At 35.1% G+C, this 17,221-nt stretch overlaps 1 protein-coding gene across 1 annotated transcript in view; it reads right to left on the bottom strand.

The window, feature by feature from the left end:
* LOC121411365 (uncharacterized protein C12orf56-like) overlaps window positions 1-14,113 on the bottom strand; it is a 40,971-nt gene extending 26,858 nt beyond the window's left edge. Inside the window, exon 1 of the mRNA XM_041604042.1 lies at window positions 13,578-14,113. Within this exon, the coding sequence (XP_041459976.1) occupies window positions 13,578-13,832 (255 nt within the window). The 5' untranslated portion in view covers window positions 13,833-14,113. The remainder of the gene's footprint in view (window positions 1-13,577) is intronic.
* Between the last annotated feature and the right edge of the window lie 3,108 nt (window positions 14,114-17,221).

Here is a 17,221-nt window from a genome sequence, read left to right as displayed (position 1 = left end):
TCTGAACCCTGGTTTTAATCAAACTGTGGTTTAAAGTTTAACTAAGGAGAGCAAATTGGAGCACAAATCTTGAATATGTTCAATGTATTATGACACTCAAATCATTTACATGTATAACTGTCTCAGAATGATAACTGAGGTATTTTATTCATTATGAAAGCAAAGGGAAATAAAATGGTAAATATAAGAAATATACAATGTAAGCAGACTTCGGGAGTTTTTTTCCCTCCCCCATAACTTAAGCACAGAGTTAGAGTTTAGACTATGGTCTAAAGTTAAACCTGACTTCAGAATACCCGGCAGAATTCGGGCCCGTGACTTGAAAACATCATACTGTACATGTACAGTATACCAAATAGGCCTAAATAAAATAGATTATTCTAACCCTTAGTATGACACAGTTTACATGTACATGTATTAAAAGTCTATGATCATCTGAATACAAATCAATGATGATATTTAGAGACAATGAAGAAGATGTTTAGAATACATGTACATTCATTAGACATTTCCGAGCTTCAGACATTTGTATGTACAGTAGCAGCACTCCGGTTGCACGGAGAATAAAAAAGCAAATATATTGATTTTAGCTACTTTACTCATGCATGGCATGGTTTTAAAAAGAAATGTACAGATCTACAGCCGGATGTAAAACCTTAATGTAATGCAACCCGAAGCTAGAGCACATACATGTACATGTATGGGGCCTACATAATTACACATATATGTATGTGTACATGTACAGTACATGTATGTTTGCACAATTATACATTTTTATTCTAATTTTTTTTTTATAGTTTTTTTTTAAAGAAAGAATTATCATTCTCATTCGACCTTGATGACATTAAGAGTGAGTGATAATAATAATGATAACTAATTATAATGATTATCAATTTATTTTAGTATTATAGTAATAACAACAACAATAATACTAGTAACAATACAAAACAATAATAATGCATTTAATTTGAATAATGCCTTTTCTCATAAAGCAAAGAGTATTGAACAAAGAAGTAAATTAGGGAAACTCAAATAATGGTAAAAATCAAACAAATGAATGATATACATGTACATATAGGCCTACATGTACATGTAATATGCAACTATGTAAGTTATACACTAATTACATTGCAAAATAGGTAAGTTTTGAAACACTTAACTTTAACAAATGAGGTACAGTAAGTGTTGGAAAACTTCAATCTTCATCATACTTAGACTTCCACATGTGTATTGTGTATCTGTGTAATCATGGTAATAAATGGAATTGTGAATATGCAAGAGTGAATTTTTAAATGGCTCTAAGAGCCTTCTTAACCCTGCTACACTCATCTGTACACCCTCCTTAGTCGTGAAGACAGTGAGATGTGGCCATCAACGTAACTCAAGGTACGGTACATTTAAGGAATAGGCAAATGAATAAGAGTGCATTACATGTACATGTATATTGTACTTTGACCTTCAACAAATGGACAAAGTGAATCTGCTTGTCAACAGTCAGGGTCATTAAATTTGCAGAAATTATTCATTAAATGAATTCTGATTCTTTCTGAATCTGAAATACTTCACATTTCAGATTTTATTTTCAATGTTTTGCCATCTAGTATTATTGTAGTTGTATTGTAGTTCAGTTTTCCAGATAAAATGAAATAGAATGGATCAAAACATTGCATTTTTTCAATCCAATTACATTTTAAACAAAGCTCTATATCTCTTCATGCTTATTGGTTTGAGGTGGTTAGGTTTGACCTCAGCTGACCTTTACAAAGCTTTTGACACTACATGTACAAAGCTATACAGGCCCAGCATGAGCTTGCTTGGTTGCGGACCTGGCCTGCCCAAATTAAAAAAAAAAACATGAGAAACTTTTGGCCACTCAAAAATTGGTAAATAAAAAGACTTGGGTTACTCCAGGCTGAAGTTGAAATGATTAGAGCAGATAAAGAAATATCAGACAAAACAATTGACTATTTGATAAAAATTGGACAAGGAATAGCAAACTTATGACATTTTGAAGATTTGCATTATTTTGGTGAATAGTTTTATGAATGTCTTCATGAACATTCAATAAGCAAACTGATGTCATCCCCACTTGTTCTTATGAAAAAGAACTATTGGATTGACAACTGATTTTATGCAAAAGATATCCATAGCTGTAACTTTTTTTATAATATAGACATCATTCACCCATGCATGAAAATAATAATTATACATGTAGTTTCATGTACATATGTACAAAAAAATGTAGTAAAATAGTAAGAGAAGTGGGAATTTGACATCATCGGCCCATCTAATGAATATTCATGACACTGTGCCATTAAAAAAAATTGCTTATCTTTAAAATTCAATAACTTTGTTATTTGTGATCAGATTTTGATGAAAATTTCAGCATACAGCTCGATGAATTTTACTATTTCAATTAATCAATATATTCAGTTCATTTAGTGATTGATCGCTAATCTTTGTGTTATGGAGCCCTGGACTATCCTTTGAAGCATTACAGATTTGGACCAGCTTCAATCTTGAGCCCAATGGGGTTTGTGCTGTAAAGTAATTGTTGCAGTGCTCATCTCCAGAGTCCTGTTAAACAAGTGAACAAATGAAAGACAAATTGAAGTAAACACAGGGTCTAATGGTCAAGCAATTAGTAACCCTTATGTGAATTTGGGACTTCATTAGTGATGTTTGCAGAGTACATTGTGACATTTACATACAGTGCATTGAGTATTACAGACTTGTAAGGCAAAGTCATCAATTTTTTGTTTTTTAACTCGCAAGTCCTACATAATTATTGTGTCTGCATTTGATCACTGCTATTACATGGAAGTCCTGAAGAAATTGATGGGACCTACATTGGAATTGATGAAACAGGGGTGTTACATACAACAGTGACAGCAGTCATAATAATTAATGATAACAGTACTTAATAACTGAAGTACAATGATAATAATAGTGATGAAAACAATCTTTTTGAATGACAATAATCAAAGATGAAAAAATAAGGGTGACATTTAAGCCTTTATAGTGAAATTTCTCTTATCACAGATAAGAGCATGGATATAGGTCCATGATAAGAGTAATAATAATGATAATAAGAACCAAAATATTAAGCAATATACATGGACATGTAGCCAGGATTCTATCTATAAAACACTATTTTGTATTCAAGTTAACTATCAAGTACTTGTATCACATTAATAATGTCATTTTAACACAAACATGAATCTACAAAGTACACCTGTAGTTTACATTCCATAAAATGTTCACAGAAAGAAAAATGTTGACATATTAAAAATGTACATTATTTGCTAGTGAGACAACAGAGATGTTCAAATTAAGCACTTCAGAAATAATTATTTGACCTTCAAAAATTCTTTACACTGTCAGTATCTTTTTATCATGAATTAAACACTGTAAAACTGCCAAGCACACTGTACATGTAAGAAGTCATCATCACTCTGATACCCCCCCCCCCCCTTCAAAACCATTTCATCAGACCAGCAAAACAATCCATGATTTACAATGTAATAAATTTAACACAGAACCAATTAATTGGGAGAGTACATAGAACTAAGTATGCTGGTCACTGCTGTTAGACTGGAAGAATAACCATGGTAACAAGATAAACAACATGCTCTCATACATGCACGCTTACATGCATGGAGGGAGAATATTAATACTTCCCACTTGCAGGGTATCTCAAGCACACAAAATAATGGAATTCATTATGAGGCAGGCCAGGAATACACATTTTCTTACTGGTTCACCTACATGTATACCAGCTGATGCATCCTTGCTAGCCCATTTCTTCAAACAATGTAATAAAACTTTCTTTCATTATTTTTTATTTCTTTTAAGTTAACAGATGGGTGTCAGTTTCAATTTAATACTTAAATTAAAATTCAAGTTGTATTGATTGGAGTTGCTCTTGATTGCAACACTTTTAGCAATGGGCCCAGAAAGACAAGGTTTGTTTCATGAAGATGATATGATACTGTACAGGTAAACTTCCTTGTGGCTACATGTAGGTGAGATACCCTAATAAATTTCCCTGCAATTGTAATAAAGTTGGACTGAATTCTGATAGCGTTCATCATAAAATTTGGACAAATTTGCATTCAGATGCTTGTTGAACAATAATAATCCATTACATATACATGAATATCAAAATGACTGAAAATCTGTATAGGACCTACATGTAAAGAATGTGTCTCAGTCATCTCAAATTCTACTTCAGATGACAATATCTCAGAGGAATTCACTAATTTCATCAAGAACATTTTGATATGCAATTTTTTTGTAAATTTCAAACATAAAAAATTATTTTTTTTGTTTTAAATGTCAAACATAGAACTAAAATTCTATTATATAGGTTTAACGTCAAACCTGTTCTACAAACAGCTACAAAATGAGACTAAAATTGAAGGTGAGCCAAAATTGCTCATGTTTAAAAACAGCACAACAATCCCTTAAAAGTCACATGTAATGTCAAATATTATAAATGACCCTCATTTTTTTCCCCTAATAATATTGAGCGCAATATTGCAAATTTATGTGTCTACATGTATGAGCTCATATTTTTACATGTGATGTAGACATGAATGAGCTTACACTTAAATAAATAGCTTTCAAATAAACACCAATTTTAAGACAATACATGTATATCTTCATTCGGCTAAAAAATCACAACATGATGGGTTCCTTTCTATGATTTTTTTTTATTTTTATACAAAGATTTTAATTATTTTCTTTTTTATTAATCATCATTCATTAGTGACAATAACATGTATGATGTAATCGATTGAAATGCATTGTGACAAGAGTTGATTAAAAATCATTAAATACAAGTTTATACATCTTTAACCTTTAAAAATTACAAATAACAATAATGAGACTTGTAAAGCGCCAAATCCACTCTGTAGAGTGCTCAAGGCGCATAAAGAGCTAAGAGTTAAATAGCAAAGTTTTTAGAAAATGTAGATCAAGGTTCGATCTCTCGCCCCATGTACATGATTGTACAGTATGTGTCTCTCCATTTGTGTGTATACTGTATTGTACCTCCCCCCCCCCCCCATCATTTTTCTTTAGATCATACATGCTGATGTACATGTACTCATATTTGAAGACATGATACTAGAGTATATAGTCCGGGTTATAATTGAGCAAGGTGCCACACGAAAAAGGAGAAATTTTCATATAATGCTTCTAGACCAGTTTTTTACGCTGAATATGAATATATGAGGTAACCAGGCTGTATCCTGAAAATTAACCCGTGAGGGCGCTTTTTTCAAAATGGCCGCCAAATTTTCAGAACATTTGAATTTTCGTACATAGATTTTGACGTAAACATTCCATTGCCACAAAATTAGTGTCATATGAAAGACAAATAAATTCCCTACAATTTGGTACCATTTACAGGGGATAAGTAGGTCATTTGGCTAATATTTTAAGTAGTAAAATGCATTTTTTGTCATTTTTTCCCCAAAATTGAAAATTTTGCAAATACATGATTTTACATAATTCTTAGAAAAATGAATCAAGGACCTTGAAATGTTCCAGAAAACTTTATCGATATACTATTATTATGTGGATGAAATTCCAACTCTGTATCATTCTTCATAACAAATTTATAAGGTATCAAACTTGAGCACTTCAATTTCAGAAATGTCGCTTTTTGTATGCATTTCCATAGACTAATACGTATAACATGTATAATGTATAGTTAAAAATTAAATCCAATTATCTCCGCTCGTTAATCACTTGGATAGTTAAGAGTAGGCTTTTCTCTATCAGCTACATAAAACAAATGTTGGCACATCAAGGCCTAACACTCTCATGGGGTGGGGAAGTTGAAGCCCCCCCCCCCTTGGCCATATTATATTGTTGTATATTGCCTATTTATTGGAAAATCACCATTTTTTGAAGCACCCATTGAGGCAAAAACAGGCATTTCTACTACAGTACAGCCACTTTGATTGCTTTGAAACCACTTTGAGAGGAAAAAGTAGGCTTTAATTGTTCTACCAGCTACATCCAAAGAAGTGGCACATCGAAGCATACCCCTCTTAGGGGGGGGGGGGCGTTTGCTTAATAGTGCATATTTATTTCAAAATTCATCATTTTGGACCCAACGTTGAGGCCAAAGAGCGTTTGTGCTTTGTTGCACACCCCATTTTATTGATTTGAAGCCACTTAGGATAGAGTAGACTTCGTTCTTCCAGCTTCATATAAATAAGCACTGGCACATCGAAACCAAGCCCTCAGGGGCTGTCAAAGTCACCCCCCCTCTATATCATGTATATTGCCGATTTATTGGATATGTCACCATTTTGGATCACTCATTGAGGCAAAAGCGCATTCCTACTGTATAGTACAGCCAATTTTATTTTCTTGCAATACTTGGAGAAGAAAGAGTAGGCTTTGCTCTATTAGCTCCATATAAAGACGTGTTGGCAAATCGAAGCCTATCTCCTTCAGGCGGCTGTTGAAGTTATTACCCAACTAATTTTCAGTATTTGGCTATTTGTTGAAAAGTCACCATCTAAAGCCCTCATTGAAGCAAAAAGGTGTCTTTGATATATAGTTCTGACACTTTCATTGCCTTGAAACCACTTAGAGAGGAAAGAATAGGCTTTGTTCTATCAGCTACATAATTTTGTGCTGGCAAATAAAAGCCTACCCCTTCTTGGGGCTGTCGAAATCAGCCCCCTCACGCCTTTGCGTCATTGCCTATTTATTGCAAATTCACCATTTTTGAGCCCCCATTGAGGTAAAAAGGCATCTCTGATATATAGTACTGCCACTTTTACTGCCTTGAAACCAATTAAGGAGGAAAGAACATGCTTTGCTCTATAAAGAAATGCTGGCACATTGAAGCTTACCCATCTGGGCGGCTGTCAAATCACCCCACCTCTCTTGCATTATTGCCTAATTATTTGAAAATTCACAATTTTTGAGCCCCATTGAGGCGATATGCACTTCTGCTGTATAAAACACACAATTTCTCTTTCTTGAAACCACTTGGAGAGGAAAGAATAGGTTCCCCTCTTTCAGCCATATATAACAAATTGCTGCCATATCGAAGCCTGACTCACTTCAGGGGACTATAATTATGTTACCCCACCTTTTTTACGATTTTTGCCAATTCATTGTAAAAATCGCCATTTTGGAACCCCCGTTCAGGAAAAAAATGTGTTTCTAGTATATAGTAGAGCAACTTCTTTATATGTAGCTGTTAGAGGAAAGTCTACACTTCCCTCTCCAAGTAGTTTCAAGGTGGTAATAGTGGCAGACCTATTTATCAGAACCGCCTTTTTGCCTCAATGGGGGCTCCAAAATGGTGAATTTTTCAATAAATAAGCAATAATAAAAAAAAAGGGTGGGATGATTTCAACAGCCCTCTGATGGGGATAGGCTTTTATTTGCGAGCATGTCCTGATATGTAGCTGTTAAAGCAAAGCCTATTTTTTTTTCTCTCCTAGTGTTTTTAAAGGGTGAAAAACGGCAGAAAAATAATCAGAAATGACTTTCTGCCTCAATGGGGGCTCCAAAGTTGTGATTTTTTCAAAAAATAGGCAATAATGCAAAAGGGATGGGTGATTTCGACAGCCTCCTGGAGGGGGTAGGCTTTTATTTGCCTGCACTTCTCTATATGTGGCTGATAAAGCAAAAACCTATTATTTCCTCCCTAAGTGGTTTCAAGGCATTAAAAGTGGCAGAACTATATATCGGGAACGCCTTTTTGCCTAAATGGGGGCTCCAAAATGGTGAATTTCAAGAGAGGGTGGGGAGGGGTAATTTCGACAGTCCCCTGAAGGAAGTAGGCTTTTATTTGCCTGCACCTCTTTATATGTGGCTGATAAAGCAAAAACCTCTTCTTTCCTCCCTAAGTGGTTTCAATGCATTAAAAGTGGCAGGGATATCAGAAACGCCTTTTTGCCTAAATGGGGGCTTTAAAATGGTGAATTCTTCAATAAATATGCTATAATGCAAAATGGATGGGTTAATTTCAACAGCTTCCCGGAGGGGGTAGGCTTTTCTTTGCAAGCACTTGTTTATTTGTATCTGATAGAGCAAAGCCTACTCTTTCCTCTCAAGTCATTGCAAGAAAACGAAATTGGCTGTACTATATAGTAGAAATGCACTTTTGCCTCAATGGGCGATTCAAAATGGTGTAATTTCCAATAAATAGGTAATATACATGATAATAGAGGGGGGGTTGACTTATCAGCCCGTGAGAGGGATAGGTTTCGATGTGCCAGCGCTTCCTAATAATATGTAGCTGATAGAGCAAAGCCTACGCTTTTCTCTCTAAGTAATTACAAGAAAATAAAATTGGCTGTATGATATAGAAACGCCCCTTAATATGCCTCAATGGGTGATCCAAAATGGTGAAATTTTTAATAGGCAATATACATGATGTAGAGGAGGGGGTGACTTAGACAGCCCCTGAGAGGGCTAGGGTTCGATGTGCTAGCGCTTATTTATGTAGCTGGTAGAACACACTCTACTCTCTCAAAGCAATAAAACACTATAATGCACAAACGCTTTTTGCCTCAATGTTGGGCACAAAATGGTGAATTTCCAAATAAACTGGCAATAAGCAAAAGGGGGAGGGGTGACCCTCCCCTCCCCCCCCCCCCCCCCCGAGAGGGGTTGGCTTCGATGTACGTGTCACTACTTTTGATGTAGCTTGTAGAACAAAGCTTACTCTTTTCCTCTCCAAGTGGTTTCCAAAGTAATTAAAGTGGCTGTACTGTATAGCATTTTTGGGTGCTTCAAAAAGTGGTGATTTTCCAATAAATAGGCAATATACAACAGCATGATATAGCCAAGGGGGGCGGGGGGGGGGGGGGTTGACACCCCCACCCCATGGGAGTGTTAGGCCTTGATGTGCCAACATTTTGTTTTATGTAGCCAATATAGAAAAGCCTACTCTTAACTATCCAAGTGACTAACGAGCGGAGATAATTGGATTTGATTTTTAACTATACATTATACATGTTATACGTATTAGTCTATGGAAATGCATACAAAAAGCGACATTTCTGAAATTGAAGTGCTCAAGTTTGATACCTTATAAATTTGTTATGAAGAATGATACAGAGTTGGAATTTCATCCACATAATAATAGTATATCGATAAAGTTTTCTGGAACATTTCAAGGTCCTTGATTCATTTTTCTTAGAATTATGTAAAATCATGTATTTGCAAAATTTTCAATTTTGGGGAAAAAATGACAAAAAATGCATTTTTCTACTTAAAATCTCAGCCAAATGACCTACTTATCCCCTGTAAATGGTACCAAATTGTAGGAAATTTATTTGTCTTTCATATGACACTAATTTTGTGGCAATGGAATGTTTATGTCAAAATCTATGTACGAAAATTCAAATGTTCTGAAAATTTGGCGGCCATTTTGAAAAAAGCGCCCTCACGGGTTAATTTTCAGGATACAGCCTGGTTACCTCATATATTCATATTCAGCGTAAAAAACTGGTCTAGAAGCACTATATGAAAATTTCTCCTTTTTCGTGTGGCACCTTGCTCAATTATAACCCGGACTAATATATATATTCTTATTAATTTCTTAGGTCTGCTCCCAGTCCCAGGTCAAATTTGCCCAAATTTGCAACCCTTAATAGCATACCATGTAGATCGACTCAAATTTGCACCACTAAATGGTAATCATAACCAATTTAGCAAATCTAAATGGCGTGAAGAGAGAGAGAGAAAAGGCTACCCTAGTGGGGATTTATCAGCGAATGGTGCTGAAATGCAACCCTTTTTGCCAAAGACATTGACGATGCCTGAGAGCCTGAAATGGGACCCTTTTCGGCGCTTTTTCTAGATGCGGGTGCGTAGCAGGTCATGTGGAGGGTCCCCCCCCGGGTCATGTACATGTACACTGTACCCTCAAAACTTTTGAATGGAAAGAACTGGCAAAAATGCCCTACCCTACATGTATTAAACTCTTCCATACATGCATGAGAGCTTTGTAGCAGCAAATATCTGTCTATATTCTATGTCAAGTTACAATTCATACCAGTCTTGCTGCCTTTCTTTGGACACTCAAAATTTCATGAATACAAATGGCACTTGCAGTCTGCAACCACTTTGCCTTTATCGAGTCTACGTATACATGTATATGCTACACACAACAAAACACTAAAAAAGGGTCTTTAAAAAAAAATCCTACACCTGAATATCACCTTCCTTTCATTATTTTATACACTAGAGTGCTCGAAATCTGTAATTCCGTGAGGCCCTCTATTGAAAATTAAGAAATGAAACCCACAAACTTTTTTCATTAAAAGAAAAAGTTGTGCTTTTTATTATTGTATGTAAAGTACAATTCATTATCTATAGAGTATAATCATAATTTCTTCTTTTCTTGTTGCTGATATTGAATTATGGTTTCAATACCCGAACCATTCAGGTGTCAGGTGTGAATATTTACGCTTTAATTGTGGTGTGTGTAAATGAGTTTTAATCAGATATGATTATTTATGCCTGGGATTACCCTTTAAAGGTAAATGCTAGTTTTGGTAACGATATCAAAATGAGTTCGTACAGAATCCAATGAAATGACCACAAAGTTTCTGTCTGTATAAATAAAACGCATGTGCCAAAGGATTCTGGAAGAAATTGTGTAATTGCTGAGAAATCAGCAAATAAGCACAGGATTCGGGTAGAGCGTCGGGCCCAACGCTCTAAGCAATAATTATACATTGTCCCACGTGCGCTTATCTGTGTTGGGGATCTTTGGTGTGAACATTTTTCAGCGTAGATTTCAAGATTCACAAAGTTCAGTTAATGTAACTGTACCAGATCTCTAGATCATCGATGATATACTGACAATTAAAGGTATTGTTTAACTTTGTAAGCAGCTGATTAAAAAAATTCTCAAACCAAGATGAAACATGTGTACAAGTGCATGTACATGTATTAGAAAGTTCTAATAAACCCTGAAAACAACCATTGTTCAGAATGAAAAGCTAAAGCTACAAGGCAAACCCAGATTTTGTAAATAGGTGTCTTATAGACACCTAAATAGTACACATAAGTGTATGGGATGAAATTAAGATGATGTTTCCGGTCACTTTATACTTCAATTTTTGAAGCACTAAATAATTATTTTCGAACGCAATTTTTTCTGGGCTTCATTTTTGTAACATATCACAGACACAGGTGACAAGTGTGACCTTCTAGCTCAGATTTTTTAAAAGTCAAACCAATGTTAACCAATCACTTTAAGCCTTGTTTTACAGACTTTCTCATGAAATCAGTGTTTACTGCAACTACTGGAATTTCTCTTTAACTTCACCATCTGAAAGATTTGACCGTGGCTGAAACCTCAAACCTCTGCATATACATGTACATGTAGACGTAATATCCCCATATAGCTTGGATTACTTTATACAGGCACATGCCACAAAACATACATGTAATCAATTGAACCTTGGGGCTTGGGTCAAGGTAACTAGTAAGAAGTAGAACTGACTGCAAAAATCAAGTATTTATCCACTAATAGATTAACTTCAAGATAAAAAATAGGCAAAAAAAATTGTTAAAATATACAATTCAGCAGAGTAGCCCACAGGGGCTATATAATCACTTGCAGCCTGCATCATTTTGAAAAATACTTTTTACAGTATTGATACAGGATTTTTTTCAATGAAAATCTTTGACATTATTTACCACTGATCATTGTATTATTTCTATTTCTGTATATATGTACATGTACCGTAAGTATCATTTTAAGAAAATATTACGATACTTTGTATGATAACTTTATATGTAACTTGAATTTTTGTAAAATTGATCACAATTCGGCCTTTGGCTGCGATGATCTTTTAATAAACCATTTTATCTATCATCTATCTATCAGTCACTTTTATTCGGCAGGCCTCCCTTGAATCGAAAAGCAGGCTAAATGGCTTGAATGGGACAATCCTGTCTTTTTAAAGAAAACATGAATAATAGAAATATACTAAAATAATAACATCTTGACTGTATTGAGTCACCATGAAATCAACATAACACACACCCAGAATCATGTATAAAGACATGCCATGGGGCATCATTAATATCTTTTCATTCTGAAGAAGACTGGCTGCAATATTTTTGCATCATTTTATTTTGTCTTCATTTACTAAAGCTGATCAACGATCTTCAACCTTAACAGAGGAAGGATACAAAAAGAGAGAGCAAGAAAATAATATATGAACGAGGGTGAGGTAATGTCTGTGCAACTAGATCTACATGTTACAATTTAACTACAGATTAGTGTCTAATCATGATTTTTTTTTTAATCAGTTGATGTTCCTTATTAAGTGTGCTAAAAATCTCAAAAATTGAGACAAATATATGATTTTCTTGGAAAAAAACCTTGGCCAATCATTTTCAGATTGAACAAAAAGTCAAAAGGATGGTGCACCATGTCTGCAGCTGTGCACTCATCACTGTTAAGTTTACACATGATTTGGGGATTTTGACGAGAAAGAAATGGGTAGTGGATCGTATTACCAAACACTTTTCATGAATTCAGTCATATCAAGCACATTATTCTCATAAAATTCATCAAACTTTCACCATAAATACACAATTACCTACATGTACATAATATAAAAAGGTAAAAATTTTGCCAAAATCGTTTTCCCTTTTTACGATAATTAGCTTCCAATCGGACCCCTCTTCGTATGTGAAATAATTTGGTCACTTGAAAAAGGTATCGTATTACCGAACATGTTTTCTATGGAAAAATTTGAGAAAACAACATAATCACCGGCGATGAGAAATTTTTGACCATATTTTGCTATTTCTAGAATATCAAGACTTAGAAAATGTGTTTTTGAACATTTTTCATCATCTTTCTATTCAATTTCCCTTTGAAAGAATGTTGCAAACTTTTGAGCATATGAAATTATTTTCTGACGCGTACAATACGCACGTTCGGTAATACAACATTAGAGGCGCACGGCCAATATTGGAGACTGTCTCCAATGTCCAGAGATCATCTCCAATATCAGAGACTTTTGTAAAGAATTTGGGTATCCAATTTCAGAGACAGTCTCCAGTTTTGGAGTCCAATTTCCTTTGTTTACATGTGCTGCAAAAGGATTACCTTGGCGGCAAATAAAAATGTGATAAGCAGATTCCTCATGAAAAATTACCCCTTTTCACTGTCTACTTTAAAAATTCACCGTCTACTTTTGTTTTGATAAGGATTTTTGTTGTCAATCACACACAAAACAAATGGGCTTCTGACCTCAGTGAGTCAAAATTTTTGGTGGAAAAAATCATGCTTTTGTTGTTGTTTCTTTTGTCCTTTTGCAAAGCAAGTCTCCAATGTGGGAGATTGTCCCCTATTGGAAAGAGTCTCCCATATTAGCCATGCGCCTCTACTGTACAAAGCCGGTCGGTAATACGATCACTCACTATCGATCGGCAGACAGACGCGTAGATGTGGAACCCCTTTCATAAAGATAAAGTTAAATGTAACAATTTTGAGAAGGGATGTAATCTGAAATATTGTGCATCCATGTATTTGTAGATTTGCATGTATAATAATATCTTACCAGTTCAACAGATATCAATTCTCCAAGAGGCACACCATCCTCTTCCCGAATTGTCTTGGGAGGATTCTCCGTCAGATAAATTCTATCTGCACTGAGGACTACATATTTGAAGGCTTTTTTCTCTTTCCGATGATCAACAATACAAGGCTCATATGCTATTATCCGTTCATACACATTTTCAGGCAAATTGATTTTGAGAAAACTCTCAAGTTTGCTGTTCCGTTTGGTAGTGGCTTCCTTGGCATTTCGCGCCATACAAAAAATCCAACAGCACAGAAGAGCCTGCGAATGGGACTAAACAAACAAACCAAACTGCAATTCATGCAACGGGCACGGCCACCAACCCCCGTTGTTGGAACTCAGTTTCAGGAATCCTAATGTCATCTCCTTTTAAATCCTCATCAGTCAGTTTCAAAAATATTTCCTCTTCTTCAAAAGTGACCTGGGAATAATATTTTCATCACAGTATCAGTGTTACGTTGTTCTCTTTATTTTCCTTCCAACGTATGAATGCCAATTGACCAATTCGTAGCATACCGTACCGTACCTCGCTTCGCTACCACGGATACAGAACGCGGATTTATCGAATGCAAATTGAATTGTGAGTTCCGCGCGATCCGCGGGCGTCTTTTTTTTCCCTACCGTTATTGCGTAAAATTGCAGAACTTCACTCAGGAAGCGACTAGTGCGAGAGGCTATACGCAATATAGAGAATATGATGACGCAGTACACCCGCACTACGCATGCGCGTGGACTTCGTTCGTCGATCGCGTCGGCTTGCAATGCATGTGATATGGGCTAGCTGCGTACACATAATGTAAGCTAGATTTGAAGAAAAATAACTATATCAAAAGTCACTCATACTTTGTGGTAGAGAATTATGAGAGGTTTATATAATTTTGGATGGAATTGTTCATGTATTGAAGTGCAGCTGACACCGCGATAGTTGGTTGATGGACGCCCGAAGCTTCGGGCGAAAAGCAGTTATTAAAGGGGAATCCAGCATTGGCCATAAAATGTTGTGTTGGGAAAGAGAAAAATAGATTAAACAGAATGGTGAAAATTTGAAAGAAATCAGACAAGCAATAAGAAAGTTATAGCTGCTTTAAAATTGAGATCATTAATACTATATAGATTTCAAATTGGCAACTGGGTAAGTAAATTATGACAAGGGGCAAGGACAACTTTCCCATAGGCCATGTACTTTATTATCAGGGATTTGTGGTTTTCTCCTAAGTACCTATTCCCCTGGGGAAGTAATCTAAATATAACCCAGGTAGTATGTTTTTTATGTCCTCATGAAAGAAAAATTCAATTTGAAATAAAACTTTGGGACAAAATGACATTTTAGCCATAATATGTAATAAAGTACCTGGAAGAGTAGTCCTTGCCTTACATCACTATGACATCACATGTGCGGCCAATTTGAAGTCTCCATGGGTATAGTGATTACCAATATTTACAACTTTTAAAAATTCATAACTTTCTTGTTGTTTAATTGTCCGATATTGTTCAAACTTTCACCTATCAACTTGTCTGACATTTCTTTTCCTTATCCAAACAAGTTTTTATTTGGGTTGGATTCCCCTTTAACCCTAATAAGCCCAAGGGCAATTAGGGGGGCACAATGTGCCCCCCCCCCTACCATAAATCTGTTCGCCACTCGTAGAGTTTTCGTCCGATTCCCACCAAATTTGGTGACTTTTCCTAAAATCTTATTGCGGATAATATCCGATCATAATTTGGTGTTTTAGGACAAGCCTGTTGCCATGGCAACCATATTTACGAATGCATGTTTTTCAAATTTTGAATAATTTTTATTTTTTTTCATAATACAGGCATAAAATGCAACCAAATGATTCTCTTTTTTTTTAGATTTAAGATGGAAATAAGCATTCTGTATGCTTCTGTCATAATATTTTGGTGGAAAAAAAATGTTCTTTTGTTTTTCTTTGTTTTTATACCAATGTTTGGCAAAAATCACGCAAATATGGAAAATTATTTAATTCCCCAAATTGCAGTTAAAAAGACACTCTAAATAAATTTGAAGATCATTGCAACATGACCAATTCATTTTCATTCATACACAAATGATTTTTAAAGGAATGATTTTTTTTATTTAAATATGAATGGCGCCACCTTGTGACGAGTAGGATTATTTACGTGGAAATTTGCACTTCTGTGTTAAGTTTGGACCTTTAAATTTACTAGATATCTTTATTTAAGATATAGGATGGCTTCTCCAATCATTTAAGTTATGCAATATCACATATTGAAGTAATAAACACTTCTAATTTTAGATTTACTGCCTCCAAAATAAGTGCATGTCATACTTGATGTTTGCATTTTCCCTAATATTGGCCATATTTTGTGCAACTGCGCCCCCACATGGTGACCTTGAGAAATTGTAACGACACTAACTTTTAGATTATGACCTGTTCTACATCTGTGCCAAGTTTTAGCGCAATCGGCTGAAAAATATAGAAATTGCGGAGGGGGGCACAATGACATATCAAAGACAATGACTTTGTATTATAATAATAATGTAATTGTAGGGGGAAAAGACACGTATAATGATATTTATAAAACACATTATACACAAACAGGCACTCACACACGAGCACATGCACACATAAGGAGCTTCAATCAAACACATACCAGTTTGGATTGAGAAAATTCCATTCAACAAAAATAAGAATTTATTATTTTTCAAAATGTATCTATACATGCATGTACATGTATATAAATACATGAAAGCTAATTAAATTTGAGATTTGCATCTAAGTTTGTTAGTATCAATGATTTTAGACCAATAAAACAGTCATGTAACCGAGTTAGCCCCTCAAGAGCTAGTGAGAGGTCGACTTGGGTAACATTACTAACCATACTGTTAGATATAGGAGTCCCAAAATTAAGAGACATATTTTACCCTTACGTACTATAGAGACAGGATTTTATGCACGATTAGTTGATTTTTTGTCTCTATGCCCGATTAAAGCCCCTTACGAGAACACACACAAAATGACGTGCACGTGCACACATGTTCATAAACTTGTGTGCACACACACACAAAAAAAAAAATTGCCAAAGTTTTTTGCAATTGCCTCCAGAGTCCACAATAAAAACAAATGAGTATTAAATCAAATTTGAATGTATAAATCAATTTATTTGTTTTTAACACCCCTATGTGTATTATAGCTCCTTGAAACGTGTACATAATTTTCAGAAACATACATGGTCATTTTCTATAACAAGTCAAATTGATCGAACAGCACCAAAATTCTTCACTGTGATTTTGATATGGCACACATATAATGCATAACCTTCAAATTTGAATAGATCAGAGATGTCACAGGGTGCTTCATATCAATGATTATTTTACTTCAGTCAATAAAAACGGGGAAAACTTTCAGCTGCAATTCATAAGATACAAACACAACAGAGTTGTGTGATAAACAGATAAATAAAGTGGATCAAATCACCATACATTTATAACTGCTTTCATAAATTGGGAATGCTCATTCTTACAATTCAAATGTGACACCTGGGGACCGTTTCATGATTGTTGTCAGCACTGACAAGTTGTCTTTCTCTGACAGTTACCATAGTAACAGTCAGAGTTACCGTAGTAACAGTCAGAGGCC

Source organism: Lytechinus variegatus, chromosome 3 (genome assembly GCF_018143015.1).
Source record: "Lytechinus variegatus isolate NC3 chromosome 3, Lvar_3.0, whole genome shotgun sequence".
In the NCBI taxonomy this organism is placed as follows: domain Eukaryota; kingdom Metazoa; phylum Echinodermata; class Echinoidea; order Temnopleuroida; family Toxopneustidae; genus Lytechinus; species Lytechinus variegatus.
Note: the sequence above shows the minus strand (reverse complement) of the source record. Positions and strands in the feature narration are given on the sequence as shown.